This window comes from Pleurodeles waltl, chromosome 8, assembly GCF_031143425.1.
Source record: "Pleurodeles waltl isolate 20211129_DDA chromosome 8, aPleWal1.hap1.20221129, whole genome shotgun sequence".
Classification (NCBI taxonomy): Eukaryota; Metazoa; Chordata; class Amphibia; order Caudata; family Salamandridae; genus Pleurodeles; species Pleurodeles waltl.
In genome coordinates this window covers 90746219-90769308 of record NC_090447.1, presented here as the reverse complement: position 1 = coordinate 90769308, position 23090 = coordinate 90746219, and the positions used below count along the sequence as shown (strand labels likewise).

Genomic DNA, 23090 nt, shown 5'->3' with positions numbered 1-23090 from the left:
TGTTCAACTCACAAGGCCTTTTATGACAACGACCCCCATATATCCTACAAAAAATCTATAGAGATCACCAGCATCTCACTTAAGATCTGTCTCTCAAGCTCTCACAATCATAACAAAAAGCAATCTGGGCAGACTGGATGGCAAACCCGTTTCTAATCTAGCTGCAAACAACCGGGTGTCCCTTACTTCTAAGTTTAAGGCCACGTCTAATCATAACTGGTTTCGTAAGCTACTTAAAACCTGCCTCCTATCCTGCTTCCAGTAGACTAAATATAGAGCCAGGATACCTTTTTGGTAGCTGCTGCGCTCTATAAATAACTCACATTCATTCAGTTCATTCAATGGGCTCAATATAAAAAACCTTTAAATAAAGTTTTTCCCTTCTACACCCCACACGGCCCCCTCCCCACACCCACGAAAACAACTGCTCTTGAAGTCCAAAGGTATACATTTGAGAACATTTCTAGAACTGGAATCTTGCAAGAGGTTTTTAAATTTACATATCTATAGATTTGTGAATGGTCCAGCCTAAAGTCCCCTTATTCTGCTCCTAATTGTAAATTCACTAAACAGGAATACTGGATTTTGAACCACTGCAAGGTTTCCCCATGATCGTAAGATCTTAATTTTGAAAATCAGGTAAGTGGACTATGATAGTAAATGACTTCTATGTGCATTAACCATAAGTTAAGTGCGCAAACTTATGGGACTATGGCCCAATATTCCACTTTTCAGAGGATTACCTGTATGAGTCACAGTATCCAAATTAATATGTGATGTCTCTCAAACAAAGCCCAAGTTAACCATTATTGTGGTATCACCAATAGAAAAAACAAACGGCCCAGTATTCAAAAGGTAAGGGTTAGTCAATTTTTATTTCTACTTTCATTAATTTTACTTTATTTAGAAGTTTGTCTATACCGCAGAGAAGTGCCAAAAGTCACAAAGCACTTTGGAAAAATACAGAAATGATTGAAGTAATCCTTCGACCATTTTTGGTGGTGTTGGCTCACATTCCAGCTTGGGAGGTGTGAAAGAAATGGTTCACTATGCGGGTAACAGTGACTAAGAGCTATTGCTTAGATGATTTAGAACAGTGGCTCCCAACCTGTGGTCCGGGGACCCCTGGGGGTCCGCAAAGCCTCCTCAGGGGGTCCAAGACTGCTTAGAAAATTAAAAAATATTAACAGATTAGGTCCCCATCTTTCAGTATTGACTCAGAGGGAGGTCCCCGGATTACAATAATGATTTAGTGGGGGTCCCCCGGGTTCCAGTAGTGATAAAGTGGGGGTCCACAGAAGTCAAAAGGTTGGGAATCACTGATCTAGAAAGCACAAGACTCTAAATAAATAAGGTTAAGGCTATATATTGTGCCTCTATCAACAGGAGGGTTTAGGACTAGATCAGACTATCCCACTGATGGTGAGATCTACGTTCTGTCTAGGAGAAGATGGTGCTCCAAAACACATGGGTTTCAGTTTCATTTGACTAATTCAGAGGATATTGTCCTGAGGTCTTTCAGGGTATGGAGTTACATAGTTTGGGAACATTACCAGAAAAGGATTGTTCTATCCTTTTGGATTTCTTCATTTTTTTTTTTTTTTGGATCTTGAGGAGGAGTGAGAGCTCCTCAGTCTCCTCCTAGGCTACATCTCCGAGGCCCCCCACAGAGCTCTTAGGTGTCCCCGGCACATACACGAGCAGCTCGTCCAGAACATGTATGTTTCTTTTGCTTTCTGAGACTGATTGTCTTGACTTAATAATGTAATAGACTAAAAATGTTTGAATGCAGAGAAAAAACATGGACTGAACAGGTTACTCATGCATCGACCAGGTAAAAATAGGAGTGCTGCTCCAGCAGTCTGTCCCCTCTAGGCTTCGAGTTTAAAATAAAACGAGACCTTGGCCAGTATGTGTCTCCCTCCATGGACCATAGCAGAAACACCTTCAGCTATCTGTCCCCTTTGAGGTTTTAAGTAAAGAAATAGGTCTTGCACCCCACTTTCTTTCCATGGACCTTGAGGTCCAATGGTCCACTGGTGTGAAGGCATTTGGTGGCTATATATACGAGGCACAATGCCTGTCCGATTAGGGGCTTCTCCCATGAATATTTTATTTTTACAAAGGTAATTTGGAAATGTGCCAAAGAAGCCTTCTCCTCCCCCTCTCATTATAGTGCAATGATCTACGCATGCGCCCCCCTGAGGGTCATGCCACAGATCCCCACGGGAGCCTGCCCTCCACTTTGAAGACTTCTGATCTACACCCAGATGGCTTGGTTTTGGTGATGATAATAATTCATTCAGCCTTTATGCTATTGTGATTTTGGTTACTTCCCATGCTTGGCAAGGGTATTCAATGTGTTTATCTTTTTGTAGAATAGGTTGAGGAACTGCTGGCATTTTTCCCATGCATGCATTTATAATTAGTTTAGCATTGTGACGTTCTTTATTATTTAAATAGTTTCTTTAGTTAAAAAAAAACCAAATAGACATGCTTGTGGATCTCAAAGGAACTGAATGAAGAAAGAAAAACTCTCAGAAACAATGAACAAGAGGAAAAAGAGGGCAACTTGCCAATGACTCTGTTACACCCCACTCAAGAAGTTAAAATTACAAACAACTTGTCTTTGAAGCACAAACCCTGTTTAACAAGAGTACATGGACCGGTTCTCTTGCTTTCATTCCTTGGGACACAATTCTCTAGTTTTCTAAAGGCTTGAGACTTGGGTCATTAGTGACATGACCAGTCTATAGTAATTTCTTTATTATGTGAGCTTGTTTTACATTGTTATTGTTTTGCTACCCAGTATTCTGAAGAGATACAGTAGCCAAGAATAATACAGAAATTAAAGCACACTGCTAATTCTATTCATTAAACAAAGCTTGAGAAAGCTCGAAGGATCAATCTCAAACGCCTTGAGTGTTTGTCCAAGCACTGGCATAGCCTAGTCAGTAAGATTCAGGGGTGTGAATCTCAAATTTCCCTACTAAAAAAGCAGTGGGCCACAGGGTGAATGTGTGCGGTGACCAAGGTTTGGTATGGACTGCAGGATGGAGCCTGCTGTCTGAGAGCAGGGCCGGTACTGATTTGTGTTAAGAGAGTCTCTGGGTCTGATTTAGAGTTTGGCAGACAGGCATTCTGTTGCAACAGCGACAAGTCCCCTGTCCTCCAAACCCAAGGTTCACCCATCCGATTTTGAATAGGGCTGACAGCAAGTATTACTCTGATAGAGTTAAATTTACTCTGTCAGTGTTAAAACTTTCAACAGCCCGATGAAGTAGGTGCCTTTGGAAGTAAGCCATACGACTGTCCACCCTATTTAGAGTGGAAGGTAAGATTATTTTTTTTATTGTTACTGACCATCACCACCAAGTATCTCCTTGCGGTGAGGAATAGTAAAAACAGAAAACTAACTCCCACATCACTGTATAACTGGTAAAGGGATCATTTGTTTATTTAAACATTTTCATCAACCAATTCCCGTTGTGGAAAATTTTTATAACCAGCCATCATGTTTGACAGAGCAGTTTGTTAAACTCTTCCTATATTGACAGGAACCCTCTCATGTTGGCAGTTCCAACATGTTAAGAGATGTCCGGTGGGCTGGCAGACATTTCTAAATTTGGCAGGCAGAGCAAAGGCATTAAAGTCTTCTATCACCCTGTCTGCTTTTACTCCGTCTGTTAAATCCTAAATCAGGCCCTTTGTCTGGTACCCCAGTGGATGCAAAACAATGGTTCTGACTGCTACCACAAGGGAGTGCCAGTGGTTAGACTATTTGCAAGCATGCGTCCAATCACCTTTTGGGTGTGTGTTTGCCAGTAGAGTGCCTAGAAACCTGAGACTGGTTCACCTTTCCAAGCCTACTACTGCCAATATTTGTGAATTCTAAAAAGTAGCAAATTTGCACCCATTCAAGGAGTACTTCTATGGATGCACATTTGTTACATTTTTGATACACCAATCCCTAAGGGCTATATTTAAATCAGGGGTCTCCAACCTTGTCTGTAGTGAGAGCTACTTCTGGTCAGTTGAAATCATTGTGAACTACTGATGCCAAGGCACTCGTGCAGTGTTACCAGACACCCTCATGCCCAGCTCACATACAGCCAGAAACTATGGTTTGAACAAAATACTTTTTGACTAGGGACGCTATGACTGGGATGCTATGTGTGCCAGTGAGACTGCGGTCTTATGTGCGTATGAATTGGATATGTGTGTGTGGGTGAACGAGAGCCTGAGTCAAATGTACTTGTGGCTCAGGACATACTATTCCCCATGAATGGAACCATTACATGTATAACTCAAACATATAACCATTTTTTTTGTTTAAATGATAGAAATTTCAAGTGCATAATAATGTTCTGCCAAAATATTTATTATATGGAACATTTTTCTGCCTTTTAAATTCCTCCCACTCAAAGAAAAGTTCTGTGTTTTTCAGTTATAGATATGCCACTGTCTACCCGACCCTGGGCGCAAGATGCCTGCTGTGTAAATTATACTTTGACATGGGAGAAATTTAAACTGAAAAGCTAACATTATGTTTATATGGATTCCATAAAACTCATCATTTACATTTTCTTCCATTTCAAAGTGTCACATTTACAAACATCAGGCACCTTGCACCTAGTGGCCTGTAGACACTGCGCCATATTTGTAACAGAAAAATACAGCATTTATTTAAATAGGAAGAATTTAGAGTGAAGAAACATGCTTCACAAAATATTAAGACCTAATTGACTCAATGTTTCGTGTAAATACTTTTCTTCACTTTAAATTCCTCCCATTTAAAAGCATTCAGAAAAACCGGCAAGGACGTTTAGTTAAGATTTAAATACCTCAGTGCTTCAGTTCTTCACCTCTGTGCCCTGGGTCATAAATCAGATTCCAGCACTGCTCATTAGCAGCCCAGCTATCTTCAGCCTCATGATAATATTGTAAAATAAACACAAAATGTGACCCAGTGCTTATTTAAAAATGAACTCAAGTGTGTGAGCTACTCAGAAGTTGTCTTAGAGCTACTGGTAGCTCGCGATCCACTGGTTGGAGACACCTCATTTACAAAAAAGTGGTGCAACACAGTGCAGAAAGCATAGTTGCCGTGATGCATTGTGTCACCTGAAGAGAGTAGAACTGTGCCATTTGTTCAAAGAAATGGTGGAGTTCCACTCTCCCCATTCATGGGCTGCCCAGCGTCAATGCAGGCACCCTTGTGCCATAGTGGAAGGGTGTCTGCCTTAGAGCCAGGATAGATTTTGTGTGGAAGGGATACTTTCCTGCACAAAAACTGTTCTTGGAGGCTTTTCTCTGTATGTGGGCTGCAGAATGCAGCAGACGTGCAAAGAGGTATTAACGAGGAGAAATGAAGATGTTTTTCCTCTTTACCCCAGCCTCAGGCAGGCGGACCATTATGTCAAAGATCCTGTCTACAACTCTTTGTAAATATAGGTTTGCATCACAATCTATGCGTTGATGCACAGGAACATCCATGCATCACCCATGGAATGACCACCTGATGCAAAGTAATGCAGGGCAGCACAGTGCGCTGCGTTGTGTTACTTTTTCTTGCAAAGCTACATAAAGTGACAGTTGTGTGGCTTCGTAATAACAAAAAGTATTTTGCATCTGGGCTTCATCAAAAAGTGATGCAACCCAGACGCAAAATCTTTGTAAATCTGGGCCCATGTAAATATAGGTTTGTGTCGCAATATGGAGCGCCCATGAACCACCCATGGAACTTGATGCACACTAAGGCAAGGCAGAGCAAATTGCTGCCTTGGTTTACTTTTTCTTACACAGCTACCACACAGCTACCAAACCAACAAACCAACATTTGCCTGGCTTTGTAAATATCAAAAAGCATTTTGTGTTGGTCTGTGTTAAAAAAGTCACAAAACCACGATGCAAAATCTTTGTAAATTTGGGCCTAAATATAATTTAAGTTTCTGATCCAAAAAATCATCAGGTTAAAACTCTGGATGACAAGAAAAACCAACACATGCATAGCACACTGGACTCAGGGCCCCCAGACACAATTACCAGGACAAAAAAGTATTTTGGTCCTGGTACAACACCCCACGCCCCCATCCAAGATACGTCTAAGAGTAAGGTTTCAGTCTGCTCTGGCATGCTGCTGCAGAGCTCTTGGTTTCCTTCAAAGTTTAAGTACTTTTTAACTGCCATGACCATGTGGGCTTTTCCATCTGGGGCAATGTGGACAGTTACATCACGATAATGTCTGCCAAGTTATGGATGTTCCAGTACTGGGATCATTGCATAAGGTGAATTATTAACTTGCCCCAGTTTCTGCACCTTCAGGAACGGCCATAGTTCCCCAAAAAAAACACCGGCAGGGTGAACAGCAACAGTGTGGCAAGGGTGTCACTGCCCTTAGTGCAAGTAAGGAAAACCTGCCCTGAGCAGTCCTGGTCAGTATGAGAAGGCAGCCATGACATGCAGATAGTCAATCACACAGCTGGACCAGGGTGTCACAGCACCCGCCAAGCTATTGGTAGCCATATATCTCAAACGTTCTCATCCTGCCTGCCCTGTCCTCTTTCCGCCCTCTCCATCCTTCCCTCTTCCACCTCCTTTGTCATCTCCACCTCCCTTCTTCCTATCCCTCTGGCTCCCTTCCCTTACTGTCTCTCTTTCTCACGCATCTGTATCCTGAAGACCTCTTTTCTCCTTCTACTTTCCCTCTCCCAAATTGTACTGTATCCACTTTCTTGTATTTTGTTTTTCTCTCCTCTCCACACGCAACCCTTTAATCTACTCTATCTCTATCACCTTCCCCCCTTTCTCTATATCTTGTCTTTGCTTTTTTCTCTATCTTCAATCTCCTTCCTCCTGTTCTTTTGCAGACTTACTTCTTTCTTTCTTTCCCCCTTCACTTCCTCTCCCCTATCCTCTTTTGTTCCCCTGTATCTCATTTTCTTTTTTGTCACTTTTTCCTCTTTCTGTCTTTCAACCTTTCCTTTTCTTCGACTCATTTCCTCACACTCTTCTCTAATTCACCTCTAATCACTAGCTTCTCCTCCCTAACCCCTCCAATCCCCATCAAGGGCCGGACATGCCTTTTATTCCACTGTGCATTTCTGGGTGGGATGGAGGCCGGTTTTGAAAGCCCAGGGCTGGCATGGTGGTAGTTGGATCAATTCTCTGACCTATCTGAGCAGCACCTTAGGCATACTGAGCATAATAATATTAGTAGTGTCCTGGAATTTTCAGCCAGCTCTAAAATATAACTGGCCATAAGCTGCAAAATGTTTAGATCCTTTTGGAAATATAATGAATGCACTCAGGCACATGATGGCTCCAATATATGAAATAACGGCATACGTCACTGCTGGTGGTATTTTATTATTCGTGCAGAAATTCTGATGGGTTATTAAGTAACAGAGGAACAATGATGAACACTTTATCCCAGGCAGGCTATTTTAAAGGTTATTAATGTATTTCTCTCAGGGTATGATAGGACTTTAAACAGGACTATTTTGCAGTGGGCACACCTTGTCAGACAGTAGCACAAACCTGCTGGGCATCCAGTTGTTTTGAACCAGGCACATAAATCTTTATAGGCATACACACTGTTTGTAGCTACAGTGCCACTTTCCATATTTCTTCTTAGGGAGAGTAATCCACTACATCCTCTTTGGAAACATGATCTGTGCTAATTAGGGCAGGTATGATTTGTTCTGCCAGAACTACGCTCAATTCCCAGTCCGACCCTGCCAGGTTGCCACAATAAATGGGTCTCTCCACTTTCAGTCTGCCAGAGGGTCCGCCCCACCCATACCGCGCAAGCAACAGTACATGAGGAATCCACATCGCCAACCTCAAAATATTACCTCAACTGAGTCCTTTGCCATATGTCCTCGCCTCATGACCAAGTATTTGGCATCAACATCTTTGGTAGTGGCTCGCTTCTCGGCAAATGCCAAGATGGTGCGTGTGGGCTGGATGTAAAGCAGCGCTGGAATCCTGTAGGCGACCCCACTCGGCTCCCGATGGAAGAGGATGGTCTTCTCAGGTAGGGCACTGGTATCCATGATGTAAGACAATTCTAAAAGTCACAAAAGAAACTGCAAAGCGTGATTATCTGAATCAGGAGCCTTCTATTCTACTTTTCACAAGACTTTACCCAAGAAAAGACTAAAAATAAAGAAGAGAAATCTGTAGCCCTTGGGATGGAGGAATAGAACTATATGACTTTTGTTTGGATCTCCTCTGCTCTGTATAATGATATAACATTGTATTATTAATCTTAATGTGTCTAACCTCCTTGGTACAAAATATGATTGCTCACGTTTTAAATTTATGAAACGCTCTCTTATTTTCAAAAATTGAACTGGTTTGTTGCCGAGAAAAACTCAATGAATAAACATATTCTAAAAATGATGGCATCAGCAAGGGAGGGAACAGAGAGTAGACCATAAAGTGTTACAAACTGTAGAACAAGAAAGTTGAATAAGTGACCAGATTTAAAAAGTAGGAGAGCAAGATGAACCCCCATACAAAGGAGATATAAAGTCAGTGAGACCACTTTGGTACTGGCTGCAGTGGTAGGCAGGTGCAGCAAGTGTGTTCCCAACATCACTACCACTAATTCAGTAGAGTGGCCAGTCAGCAGTAGGTCTCTGCCACCAGCATCAGCCGGATACTAATGTCTCTTCTACTTACTGGAATACCTAAATTTTAATTTGATCCTCACATCTCTGCTTCCATCACCTCCAAATTTTTCGATTGTTTTGATTCATTATTTTTAAGCCATACCACCATTGTAATCCTAAATTTTGAAATACAATTGATTGAAAAAAGATGTAATCTTTTGTAACATAACATACTTTATCCATGTCAAACGTTTTACATTCTTTTTTTTGCCAGTTCTTAATTTAATGTACCATAAGAGATTTCAGCTACCTTCTATTTTCCACCTTCATCAAAATACATTATTAATTACTGCATAATTTCAGGATTCTGCATCATTTCAGGAGTCATTTTAAAACAATGTGTGTCTTTTTTATTCTTCCCACCTCCAGAAAAGTTTTGCACGTTGTTCCCTATAACTAACTTCTGGTATATTTCTCTTCATTCACACTACTTCCTCTATGGATGTCTTTACAGCTGCCTCATAGCAGGAAGTGGTATACATGAAAAGATACGTCGTGGTTTAAGGAGTCTGCATTTTAGAGCAAAATCACCCAGTGCGCCGTAATTTTTAAAATATCCTAAGCAAGGTGAAAAAAGAAACTAGATGAAACTTTGTTACCCCAGTTGATATATGATGCTATAAGAGGAAAAAGTAAAATACCGAGGCACGAGAGATCCTTTGTAAGGAAATATATTCAGACACAAGGATGGGAGATGCTGCTATAAAGCTATATCTAGCTAGAGAATGGAAGTACAGTATGACGTGAATACACAAACACCTTTTTTAAGATCTAATAGGTGTATTAATTTAGGAACTGACAAAGAATATAAAAGGTTTGAAATTGACGAAACATGCTTTTGATTCATATGTAATGACAAAGATGAAATGTTTTTCAATCAATTGTATTTCTGAATGTACAATTGGCATCGTGGTATGGTATGAAAATATCTAACTAAAAAACTGTAACATCTGTGAGTTGATGAAAACAGAGAATGATAGGACAACAGTAAAATTAGTAGAAGAGGCATCAGTAGAAATGAATGTCAAGAAGTGAGCCTAGATACTCTTCTTTAAATGGCAACCTGGAAAAACGTATATATTTCTCTCAGAGGAACATTTTAATACACTTGCAAGGGCCCTGGTTTTGTTCAGGTGCTGGTTCACAGTTAATTTTTGTTCACAACGCTCACATTCACGACTTACAACTTTAACCTCACGCCATTTCATTCTGAGAAGTGACATCGCCACCACAGGAGTCATGTGACGGGGACCCCTTTGCAGGCGCTTCTGTTAACTTTGCGTGTCTTTGAGTAAGTTGGCACCATGCTGCAGTGTGAAGCGTTTCCTGTTAGTAACAGAAAAGCTGCGGTTCACAGTCTTGACAGTGAAATAGTTGTGCTCTTGCCAATTCTCTTACATCAGTTCTAAGTCTTCCTGTGTGTGTCAAACCCTATTTCATCAGCTAGCCCATCACAGCACATAACTAAATTAATTAGAAAGAGAAAAGGGTTATTAAGTTAAAGTTCTGCACAGCACTGCATTCTATTAACTTCTTCCATCATTAGCTCAGCCGGCTGCTACCCCAAACAAATCGCCTTCCTTTCTTCTGATACAAACTCAGTGTCCTTTCTCTGTTTTGCTGCAGCAGGCGGTGTTCCCCACTTTCCTAAACTGCCGAGCGGGTGAACTTATGGCCATTCAACCCCCAAGCCCTAGAAGGCTTAGCTCTACCTGTTGCCTCCTCTATTTGAGATCAGGCCAGGTTTGCTGGTGAGAATTCAGCCACCATCTGTGTCCCTTTCAGCCAATAGGAAATCTGCCTCTCCCACTGTGGTCTGTCACTTCTGCCTGCCCTCGCCCCCTCCTCTGGGAAGAGACAGAGAAGTGCTCTGCTGCCTGCTTCAATGTATAGAGCATCACAGGCACAGCTCCTTGTGTTTTTCTCTTGTGCTCAGTTTTCATTGTAAGCAGTTTGGAGAAGAAGCATACAATGGTTCAGTTGAAAAGTTAAACAGTAGAGGCCAAAGCCCCCCCCACCACCAATTCCACATTTAATGTTGTGTTATGTTATACGTATTTGTACAGCGCACAACCCACCCAGAAGGGTATCCAGTATAAGATAGTAAATCCTTCTCAAATGTCACCGTTAACTAGGACCTTAGCTGTCCTCTGTATCACCTGCACGAAGATGAAACCTAAACCTTGCTGTATCTGGCATGAAGGATTCAGATCTTTGGTGGTCCTGCAGCTGAGACTTTGTCAGGTGTGTTGTAATAAAGGTTAAGAAGGAGAAGATGAAACAAAGGGCCTTCTCCTGAGACACACTCAGGGTTGAGAATTCCTTTCTTCTTCACTTCCAGAAGGAACTGACAACACATCTCATCCGAGAGTGGCCAATCTCACCCATATAATGTATCCTCTACATTGACCAACCGCTGCATTTGTAAGGTTTTTTTGTTTTTTTGCATTGCAGGTAAGGTTACATACTTAAGTACTATTGGTAATTCCACTAATATTCTCCCATCGTGCCCAGCGTGAGAGTGTAGGGGAAATAGTAAATATATACTTGCCTTCCAATGTAGTGACAGGTCGATTTGTGGATGTGATATTATTGTAGGTCAGAAACTGAGATAGAAAGCTACTATTGTGACAAGACCATGTCCACTCACCTAAATTCCAGGTTCCGCAGGAGCGAAGAGAATAAAACCCTCACCCCTAAACACTATTCTGACATGAACAGGGAACGAGCGAATAGCCTCTGGGGGAAAGGAATAGGGAACAGGGATTTGGGAAGGGAAGAGAAACAAAACACTGGTTCACGAAGGAGCGTCACTGTTGTTCTAAGAAAGTTGCCTCAGGGCTTGGTGCAGGAATTCTAAGATCAAAGACAAATCAAAAACAAAAGAACTACAAATATCACAGAGTCTTTCAGCAAAGTCACAATAATTCATAGCGCTCGATTGCTCAACTATTCAAGCACGGTTTTGTAACACACAACAACATTGTTATAAAATCAGGCTTATGAATTTGTCTTTTGTTATTCGTTTTCACACAATAGACTCGCTCCTAAACAATCAGAATAAATGTTTAAGTTCACATAGATATCAAGCTAAATACTTCTCAAGCTGTCCTTGGAAAATAGTCTTGTATCACAGGTTTCTCAGCATCGACGAATGTCTTTCATAATGCACCAAAATGTCACTAACGTCAAGAAGGCTGAAAACTGGGAGACAAGAGGGGAATTACTGACGAACCGACTTCTCCTGGAATGTTTCGATTAGTTGAGGAAGATGGAATACTGCTCGTAAATTCCCCAGCCGCTGCGAAAGTAATCTGCTCCAGAGAGGTAAGCTCCGATGAAGCCTTGCACTGAAAAGATGACTCCAGAAAGAATCACGGAACTCCAGCTGAACCGGGAACACCTGCGAGTGAAGGAAGACTCAAAGCCAAGCACAGGAAATACCTTGACAGTTCTATTTATAGACTGGTGTGCTGGTGGTGAGTCATCAGACACATGCTGGTGATAAGTCATCAATCATGAGGGGTGTGGATGCTGTGCTGATGATAATTCATCAGACACATGATGGTGATGAGTCAAACATTTCTGATGATTCATATGAAGGAATTCGATGTTTCCATAAACCGCTTGGCACACAGTTCACAAATGGTACAACACTTGCTTTTATCAATGTTAGAAATGGGGTCTTTGGTTGACACCCAGGTTACCCTCTGTTCAAGCAAGGACCCTCACTCTAATCAGGGTAAAAGAGAATCACCCTCAGCTAACCCCTGCTTACCCCCTTGGCAGCTTGGCCGAGCAGTAGGCTTAACTTCAGAGTGCTAGGTGTAAAGTATTTGTACCAACACACACAGTAACTTAATGAAAACACTACAAAATGACACAACACCGGTTTAGAAAAATAGGAAATATTTATCTAAACAAAACAAGACCAAAATGACAAAAATCCACGATACACAAGTCATCAATAAAAATGCAAAAAGAGTCTTTAAGTAGTTTTAAACACACACTAACGATGTTAGCGTTAAAAAGTACCTTGGGTGCGTCAAAAATAACCCTGCACGGGCGAGTGTGCGTCAAAAAGGGCTTGCGATGCGTCAATTCCACTCATGAGCGGGACCTTGCGTTGTTTCTCCTTTCGGCGGGTCGGGCGCGTTGTTTCTTATCTCCGCAGGAGAGCGATGTGGCAATCCGGTTGTTTTTACACGCCCGGGGGTACTTGAGGTGGAAATCCAGCCGCACGATGATCTGAAAACCACGCAGCGCGGATTGCGATCTCCCAGCCTCCGTCAGCGATGCTGCGTGTCGTTTCTCCTGCTCCGTGCATCAATTCTTCGGTCGCTTTTCTGGCAAGAGTAGATTTTCGGCTGCGGAGCCGGCGGCGCATCGTTTCTTCAGCCGCAGATCGGAGTTGCGTCGATCTTTTCCCCGCACGGCGCTCTGTGCGTGGATTTCCTTTTCTTTAGGCTGCCAGCTTCTCCTTTCAGGGTTCCAGGAACTGGATGGGCACCACAGGCCAGAGTAGGAGTCTCTCAGAGACTCCAGGTGCTGGCAGAGAGAAGTCTTTTCTGTCCCTGAGACTTCAAACAACAGGAGGCAAGCTCTAAATCAAGCCCTTGGAGATTTCTTCTCAAGATGGAAGGCACACAAAGTCCAGTCTTTGCCCTCTTACTCTGGCAGAAGCAGCAACTGCAGGATAGCTCCACAAAGCACAGTCACAGGCAGGGCAGCTCTTCTTCCTCAGCTATTCAGCTCTTCTCCAGGCAGAGGTTCCTCTTGTTTCCAGAAGGGTTTCTAAAGTCTGTGGTTTTGGGTGCCCTTCTTATACCCAATTTCTCCTTTAAAGTAGGCCTACTTCACAGTAAAGTATCTTTTGAATGTGAAATCCTGCCTTGCCCAGGCTAGGCCCAAGACACTCAACAGGGGTTGGAGACTGCATTGTGTGAGGGCAAGAACAGCCCTTTCAGGTGTGAGTGACCACTTCTCCCCTCTCTCCTAGCACAGATGGCTCATCAGGATATGCAGGCTACACCCCAGCTCCCTTTGTGTCACTGTCTAATGTGAGGTGCAACCAGCCCAACTGTCAAACTAACCCAGACAGGGAATCCACAAACAGGCAGAGTTACAGAAATGGTATAAGCAAGAAAATGCTCACTTTCTAAAAATTGCATTTTCAAACACACAATCTTAAAATCAACTTTACTAAAAGATGTATTTTTAAATTGTGAGCTTAGAGACCCCAAATTCCACATGTCCATCCGCTCCCAAAGGGAATCTACACTTTCATCAGATTTAAAGGTAGCCCCCATGTTAACCTATGAGAAAGACAGGCCTTGCAAAAGTGAAAAATGAATTTAGAAATATTTCACTGGCAGGACATATAAACCACATTACTATATGTCCTACCTTAACCATACACTGCACCCTACCCTTGGGGCTACCTAGGGCCTACCTTACTAGTGTCTGACATGTAAGAAAAGGGAAGGTTTAGGCCTGGCAAGTGGGTACACTTGCCAAGTCGAATTTACTGTTAAAACTGCACACACAGACACTGCAGTGGCAGGTCTGAGACATGATTACAGAGCTACTTATGTGGATGGCACAACCAGTGTCGCAGGCCCACTAGTAGCATTTGATTTACAGGTCCTGGACACCTCTAGTGCACTTTACTAGGGACTTACTAGTAAATCAAATATGCCAATCATGGATAAACCAATCAACCATACAATTTACACAGACAGTATATACGCTTCAGCACTGGTTAGCAGTGGTAAAGTGCTCAGAGTTCAAAAGCCAAAAGCGACAGGTCAGAAAAAATAGGAGGCAGGAGGCAAAAAGACTGGGGATGACCCTGTATAAGCAAAAAAAAGTCCAACAATCAATATAAACAAACATGCAATGTAATATTCGGTCTTCAAAAGGAAGATCATTTTCCTCACAAGTTACAGGGAAGTGCTGTAAACACATTCATGACATGTTTCATCTTTTTTCATACATGCTAATTTATTTTTTGAGGGAGCAGCAAGAAGCATGCATGTATGAGTGTGATTCCTAGTATATTGCATCTGGAGGGGGAGATTTTAGCAATTACAAATGTCTTAATTTTACGTGCACTTGTAATAGGTAACAAGCACGGGAAAAGCCAAAAGATCTAACCTTGGCTCCCAGCATTTGGTTCCGTCAATACTTGTTTTGTTTGTGTTATGGGTTTTGTAAAACTCTATTCTCAGGGAGCTGCTGTACCCTCACCAGCATAAAAAATAAAACCACTAGCTAAAAGCAAAACTATTTTTTGGTCTATTAAAGCTCACATTGTCATAGTAGTTCCTGGCACTAAAGGAAACTATTTTGTGTGTGGACATGCTCCTTGTGAAAGAGCAGAATGCTGTCACTCCCAGTGAATGTATCCAATGGCTGACCTACTGCCTCATGCTGTATGATATAGAGGATGAAAGAAACATGGGAATGACACAACCCACCAATGGATGAAGAGGTACAGCAGTATGTCCCTATCAGATATATAACTGTAGAACTTGGCTAAAAACAGACCTAAAAATGTTTAAAGTTTTTAATGACAACAACAACCCCGACTGTCATATCAGAGGGGCAGCCCTTGCAATGAATCCTAGAATCTGGCTGGATGGTTGTGGCCACCACTAAACATGATTAGTCTCTAAGCCAGCATTCACAATTACAGAGCTAGCTCTCTCTCTCTCTGGGAGATCGGGTCTGTCATCTCAAAGAACTATATAAGTGAAGAGCGTACTCTTGAGAACACAGCTTATCTTAGCGCTCATTCAGACTCAAGGTATTTCTTCTACGGTATGCCTCAATACAGCTATGCAAACATTACACTCACTAAAGCGCCCAAGCAGTTTCATCCAAGAACTGGAATTGGCAGAGTGTCCAAGTTCCTACTTAAGAGATCAGTAACGCAAATACCTCCCGGATGCCAGCATGGCAATGGTTTCCTTGGAAGAATGCCATGTGCCAGCCCTCATTCAGCAGCAAAAACCTACAGATGAGTTTGCCTTTGGCACGCTACCAGTGCACCTGCTGCCATTACATGGCAAGTAGGAAAGAGAAAGCATGACGCTGTAGAGGAAGAAATGGTCAATCAGCAAAGGAACTATCTCCGCAGATGTCCAAAGGAAAGGAAAGAGATGAATGTGAGAGTGAATAATGGATCAAAAATATAAAAATGTATAAGATTTGAATAAAATTAACTAATGAAAAAAAAAGCAAATTTGGGGTTTCAAAACAGGTGAGCCCCTATTGGAAACTAAAATGAAGAGCAAACTTTCTGCAGCTGTGAAATCAACATAAAATAACTAAAGCCATGCACCGTCCAAATACAATGCCCATAAATGACAAAAGCAAACAATTAAAAATAAAATTAAATAAGTATGTTTGTGATCAGAACATTCAGCAGTGAGTGGGGCACAGACCTCATAAAAAAATATTTCGTTTCATATTCAGGAACCAACAAATATCTGACCAACAATTTGTTATTTTGCAGAATGCTAAAATGCTACATTTCCATACACCGGAAGATCTATGTTTATTCAACACATTACCGGTAACATGATGGCAGCATATTGCAGTGCAGTCATGGGAAATGGTATGTCTGCTGGGGTATTTCTAGCCTAAGGAAAATTTTATATAGCAATTAAGTTACACTCTGGACACATGAGCTCAAATGCCATCTTGTTTGGGGTGAAATGAAAACTTTACAGATTATGGACAAAAAGCACCAGGGTTCTAACGTCAGCTTTCCAGAGTAACAGAATTGTGTACCCCTGGCAAATCATTTCATTCTCTCATACTGTGTAGGAAGCTGGCATGGTGTGTGGTGTGGTGGGTACCTATGGTACTTACACCTTATACCAGGTCCAGGTGTCCCCTCTTAGTGAAGTGTAGGCAGTGTCTAGAAGCCAGGCTCTCTAGAGGTAGCTGTGGATGAGCAGCCAAGGCTTATCTAGGAGACATGCAAAGCTCATGCAATACTACGGCCACACAGTACTTACACAGAAGAAAGAAAACACTTGGTTGTACAAAAATAAAGGTACTTTATTTTTGGCATACGGTATCAGAAAATACTAAAGAGGCAGCCCTCCAATAGGAGGTAAGTAAATACATTATATATACACTAATAAACAGTCAGAGGCATATAAAGATTAGAAAACAGTGTAAAATGGCAATAAGCAATAGTGACTCAAGGGGGATCCCAAACCATATACTAAGAAAGTGGAATGCAAACACAGGGCCCCCACCTAGGTAAGTAAATTGTGTAGAGGGGAGCTGGGAGTACTAGGAAACCACACAGGTAAGTAATACAGTACGCCCCAGCGACCAGGAATGCAGGAGAAAAACACTGGATTTCCCCAAAACCACCCCAAAGGATGAAAAGAAGAAAACAAAGACACCCACAACAGTCTGCAACAAACCAGCAGTGGATTACCGAAGAAGGAGACCTGTGGAGAGAGGGGACCAAGTCCAGAAGTGTCTGTGGAGTCCAGGAGGAGTAGGAGATACTACCCACACAGAGGTACTTATTGGAGTTGGTCGACGAAGAAGGAAGACAGGTCAGCACTGCAGCCCAGAAGCCGGAGAAGAATTCCTGATGAGTGCAAAAGGTGTCCCACGCTGTAAGCTGGATTGCAGATGGGTGTCGGTGAAGGATTTCCACCAAGAAGCCTTGGCAAAGGCAAACTCGCAGTTGGAGGAAAAGAGGTGCTGCCGGGAACCAGCAAGGTCCTGGAGGACTCTACCCAGGAGAGGGAGTTACAGGGGACCCTCCACATCGCAGAAGGCCCACAGGAGCAGAGGCAGCACTCACAGGTGTCCCCCAGGACAGGGACACAGAAGTCACTGAAGCAGCCCATGCAGCACTTCAGAAGATGCTCCCACATCGTAGGAGGACCACGCCGAGGAGTTGCAGGAGGGAGTACTGGGGGCTAGAGCTACACGTCACCTAAAGTTCACCTTGGAGGTGAAGTAAACAAGCCTTGGCAGCTACAAGGACGAGGTGCACGGGGTACTGTTTTGCATGGAGTGGAAAGGACTTACCACCACCAAAGCGCGACAGCTGGTAAAGAGGACCAAAGGGACCACTCCGGACCACCACCCGTGATGTAGGATCCACACCACTAAGGATGAGGGAAGACCCACACAGCCAGTCGTCGTTGCAGCCAGGTAGTTGTGGGTGCAGGGGAGTTGCAGTCTTCTGAGGATGCACGGCCGGGGAAATGTTGCAAAGCTGGCAGGAGCCAAAGAAACAAAGTTACAGAAAAGTCTTCTTCCAAGTTAGCAGCGATGTTTGTTCCTGGAGGGTCCAGACGCAGTTCCTGTAGTCAAGAAGCTGAAGTGGAGGTTGCAGAGGAATCCTGCTGGAGTCTTGCAAGCCAAATCTGAGGACCCACCCCAGAGGAAGACCCTATGTAGCCAAAAGAGGGGGCTTGGTCACTTAACCAGGTAACTACCTATCAGAGGGTGCCTCTGACGTCACCTGCCTGGCCTGGCCACTCAGATGCTCCCAGAGTTCCCTGCCAACCTTGTAATCAAGATGGCAGAACCCAGGGACCCTCTGGAGGAGCTCTGGGAACCACCGCTGGGGTGGTAATGGACAGGGGAGTGGTCACTCCCCTTTCCATTGTTCAGTTTCGCACCAGAGCAGGGACTGGGGGTCTCTGAACCGGTGTGGACTGGCTTATGCACGGAGGGCACCAATTGTGCCCTTCAAAGCAAAACCAGTGGCTGGGGATGCTATCCCTCCCAAGCCAGACACACCTATTTCCAAAGGGAGAGGGTGTTAACCCCCTCTTCCAAAGGAAATCCTTTGTCCTACCTTCCTGGGCTTGATCAGATCAAGCAGCAGGAGGGCAGAAACCTGTCTGAGGGGTGGCAGCAGCTGGGCTGCCCGGAAAACCCTGTAAGACTGGTGGTAGCAATGCTGGGGGACCTCTAAGGAGCCCCCACAGTGCATGGAATCATACTTCCAATACTTGTAACAGTATTAGGGTATAATTCTGACATGTTTGATACCAAACATGCCCAGGTTCCGAGTTACCATTATGTAGCTGGACATAGGTAGTGACCTACGTCCAGTACACTTGTAAAATGGTGTCCCCGCCCTCACAAAGTCCAGTAAAATGGAGCTGGAGTTCGTGGGGGCACCTCTGCTAGTGCAGGGGTGCCGTCACACACCGGTACCTGCACCCTGCCCTCTGGGCTGAAAGAGCCTACTATAGGGGTGACTTACAGTGACCTGATGCAGTGACCTGTAGTGAAACCGGGTGAGTGCACCCAGTTCACACAGACTGCAATGGCAGGCCTGCTGAACCCTTTGCATGGGCTCCCTTGGGGTGGCAGAATAATTGCTGCAGCCCATTGGGATCCCCTGGAACCCCAAAGCCCTGTGTACCTAGGTACCATATACTAGGGACTTACATGGGGTACCAGTATGCGAATTGTGGGAAGAAAGGTTAGTAGTAACCAAATTTAGAGGAGAGAGCATAATCACTGGGGTCCTGGTTAGCAGGATCCCGGTGAACACAGTCTAACATACTGACAACAGAAAGAAAATGGGGGTAACCATGCCAAGAAAGAGGGCACTTTCCTACATACTGTAATTGTATTGTAACAACATTTATATAGCGCTTACTATCCCTGATGAGGCATTTATCCACTTTACTCTGGCCAGCACGCTGCAACCCAAGGTTAGTGGTTAGTCTAGTGGTATTGGTTATTGATGGTTATTAAATTATGTATTAATACACATATATAGGCAAAGTTGAATACTGTCAAAACCTCTTCAAGGGTGCAAGGCCAAAGAAGGGTTTCTAGGCCCAACAAAGGTGATAGAAGTGGTTTTCCACTGCTGGCATAGACCTACTATAGTACTCAATCAATCATACATTTATAGAGTGCAGCAAATCACCCGTGAGGGTCTTGAGGCGATGGAGGTGTATGCTGCTGCGTGGAGGTCTGATCATTTGAACATCATAGTCTTTAGTTCTCTTCTGAATTGCTGGAGTGACGGTGCAGTTCTAAGGTGCAGGGGGAGGTTGTTCTGAGGACTTGCACTGAAATCTGAGCATGCAGTATAGCCTTTGTGCTGCTCACTCTCATGGTAGCGGGGCAAACAGTCCAAGGCTTCTAAGGGAAGTAGTGTGAGAAGCAGAGACTCAGCACTCAACAATCACCCAATGGAGCATCATAACTGTGCAATCCAGTGCTTATCTTTACAAAAAAGACGTTATCATCTACTGCATAATAATACACAAAAGGCTATTAAGAAGTACAGGGCTTCCAATAAGGACCTACAGGTAAAAGGCATTAATGTAACGAGGACGGCAAAACCACAGGTGGTGTCTTATGGTGAAAGTGCAAGCAAATGTTGAGTCTATTACCTATATGTCAATTATTTAGTCATTTAATCTCAGTTACGTTAGCGATCAATATCCAGTCTAGCCGGTCATATCAGTTTAGGCATAAATCGGTTCAGGTGTACCATCTCTCGTGGCAGCCAGACCCCCCCAGTGTGAGGTCCATGCATGGGGTACTGCTCCTAGTGAGCTCAAAGCAAATACCACACCCCACCCACTCAGCCCTGCCAAGTTTCCCAGGTCCATGCATGATGTGCTGCTCCAGTCTGGGTTTTTTCTTTGAATTCTGAGACTTGTAGTCTTGTTTAGTGCATTATAAGACAGGACTAAAAGTCCTATAATTCGAAGAAAAAAACCTGAACTGGAGCAGCACAACACGCATGGGCCTGGGAAACTTGGCAGCTATGCCCACCATCAGTGGTTCCTCCATGGGAGCAGAGGAGTGTCGCCCCCACACTGCTGTGCAGAAAGTGTAAAAATTAAAATGGTAATAAAATGATTTTATTACCATTTTATTTTTGCCAACAGAGTGCAATGGCAGGGCTGGGCCAGTGCGTCACTGCTGCCAATGACTGGCAGCAGTGGCCACTTCAGTTTGAAGTGCGCATGTATGTTTGAACAGCTACCTTGCTACGGCCAAACTGACATGCGCAATTCAAACCTCTCCAACCCAGCTGTTGGACAGCAGGCACAGGCATACAGTGCGTTTTGGAGCGTGGAGCCGGCACTCTCCAGCCAATCAAGACACTTTTTTCATGTTGCTTAACAGCATGAAAACAGCGCCTTGATTGTTGAGGGAGTTGGCTCTAGGCTTTGCGCTCGGAGGACATACTACAGAAGAACGGAGACGTGCTGCTGAACATCGAGTAAGGTAAGTGTTTTATTTTTATTCATATTGGTGTGCATGTTATGTATTTCTGTTATGTGTGTAGTTTTTTTGTGTTTGTGTTTTGCGCCCCTCTGCTTTAATTTGCTACCACCGATGCCCGCCTCGAGGACGAAGAGTATACCCTAGAGTTCTCGGTGAGGTTCTCTGCTCCAGGCAGGCAGAGGTCACAGGCAGTGTGAGCACCAGTCGCCAGTGCTCGGGGTACAGCACATGGCAACCATGGGCTGCAGTCAGGGTCATCTTTGTTGAGGCAGCACAACAGTCTGTGGCAAGGCAAGGAAGGACCCACTCCAACATTCAGGCCAACACCTAAAAGGCCCTTTGAGGTAGCAGTTGAGGTACTGAAATGGTTACTGTCTCTAGGATTAGTTTGACAGCTTGGAGCATTTTTCTGTTTCACACGCTGTGCGCCACTCCTCATCTAGTGGCTGGGTCCGGAACTCTTTTGCAAGCCCCCCACCCCCAGGCTGACGGAATGGTTTTCTCTGGATGCAGATGTGGCAATGTGTTTACAATGAACTACAGATCAACAGCCGAAGAAACAACGAAGGCTCTACAGTTTACACACCAGATGAAAGCCAGATTCAACTTGAGCAAAAAAAAATAACATTTTAAAAAAGAAACTGGAACCAAATTAGCTTTCTTCCATAGCACTTCAGTAGATGTGCGTATGTACCCTACTCGAGCACTTGGATGAGGAAGAAAAAGAAACCTCCTGTGAACGGTGAACTGGACTGTGCACCGTGGTGTCTCTGTGCCAAGGCTCTCCTATGAGTCACAACTGGAGAATGGGAAAGGGGCCATCTGCCACTACAGAGTCCTGTGTAAACACCCAGGCGCGCGAGCGCGTGTTTGCCCGGCGTTGGCAGTCAGCCCTCCCGCGCGCCTGACCCCTCACCTGCGTGCGGCTGGTGGCGGAGGGCGCGCGCGGGTCCGCAGGGTGGTGAGCTGTGCTCTGCCCCTCTGCTGCTGCCGCTACTTCCGCATCGCTCTGCCCAGCTGTCAGCCTGTGACGGAGGAGAGGCAGGGGCGCAGCCAATGGCTGCACCCGAGACGGAGAGCGGAGCCTCTCACTTCCCGGAGGCTGTGTAAGACGCGCCCCAGTTGGAGCACCACTCCCAGGTGTTATTTCCCCATCCCTGTCTTACCTTAGAAAGAGGAAAGTCTCAGCTGCGTAGCGCAGGCTGCCGAGGGTTCGGGATCATGTTATAAGACTTATTTTATTAAAAAAGCAGAAGGTGCAAGTAGCTGCGAATTTCAGTAAATGACCTTACAGCGCCACCTACAGTTCTCGAGCTTCTAAAATGAAATTAATTCCAAACCATGATCATTATGTTTTTAGGTCGAGTATAGCAGCGCGCAAGCGCTGCTTTTTCCGACGTGTTGGTATGTATCTGGACTTTTAACCACGCCTATCGCACCCCCATCACTGTCACTCATTCATGGGCTTGCCTTTCAAAAATCCTTTGTTATCATTGGTAAATGCTTTACGTTTGCCCCTCCTTAGGGCGATATTTGTTAGCCCCCTTGGCCATCGACCCTGTTACCATGTTACTTTTGTTGATACCTTTGGCTGCGAGCAAACGTCTTTCTCCTTTTCTCTCTCTTCGCGCTCACGGTGGCGCTTTGAATCGGCTCGCGTATCTCGTCTGTTTTATTTTTCATTTTCAGTTTGTGTGGCAAGAAAAGTCCAGTTAGGAATTTACACCACTAATAGCTCTAACGGGAGCAAACGCAAGACCCATTGCATTGCAAATGCTTGTTATTAAGAAGGATTTGCCAGCTCAAATATTTTGGAACATTTTCTGAAATTGAGGTGTATTCTTTGTATACAAGCTGTTACCGTGAATAAAGCTGCCAATTGCATATTCCTCAAATGTTATCTTCGCAAATTACAAGTTATACAATGAGGTAAGGGGGTGGAGGGAAACGTTTACAGGCCTGATGATCTTATTGAATGGGCTGAACCAAGCTCGACAGACACCAGGCCCCAATGAAGAAGAAACAGGTTCAAGAATGATAGTACATGATAGTACATGGTTGAAATGTTAAACAAAATATGATTCCATAACCATAATATACCTGTCACCAAGTGCTAATAGAATCTATAAGGAGACTTAAAGCTGTGTTCTGGTG

At 43.9% G+C, this 23090-nt stretch overlaps 1 protein-coding gene across 1 annotated transcript in view; it reads right to left on the bottom strand.

Moving 5' to 3' along the window:
• The window catches only part of NEU3 (neuraminidase 3), a 28506-nt gene extending 6557 nt beyond the window's left edge, over nucleotides 1-21949 (bottom strand). Inside the window, exons 1-2 of the mRNA XM_069203815.1 lie at nucleotides 21853-21949; nucleotides 7857-8071 (exon numbers count right to left, since the gene is read on the bottom strand). Of these exons, the coding sequence (XP_069059916.1) occupies nucleotides 7857-8057 (201 nt within the window). The 5' untranslated portion in view covers nucleotides 8058-8071; nucleotides 21853-21949. The remainder of the gene's footprint in view (nucleotides 1-7856; nucleotides 8072-21852) is intronic.
• Between the last annotated feature and the right edge of the window lie 1141 nt (nucleotides 21950-23090).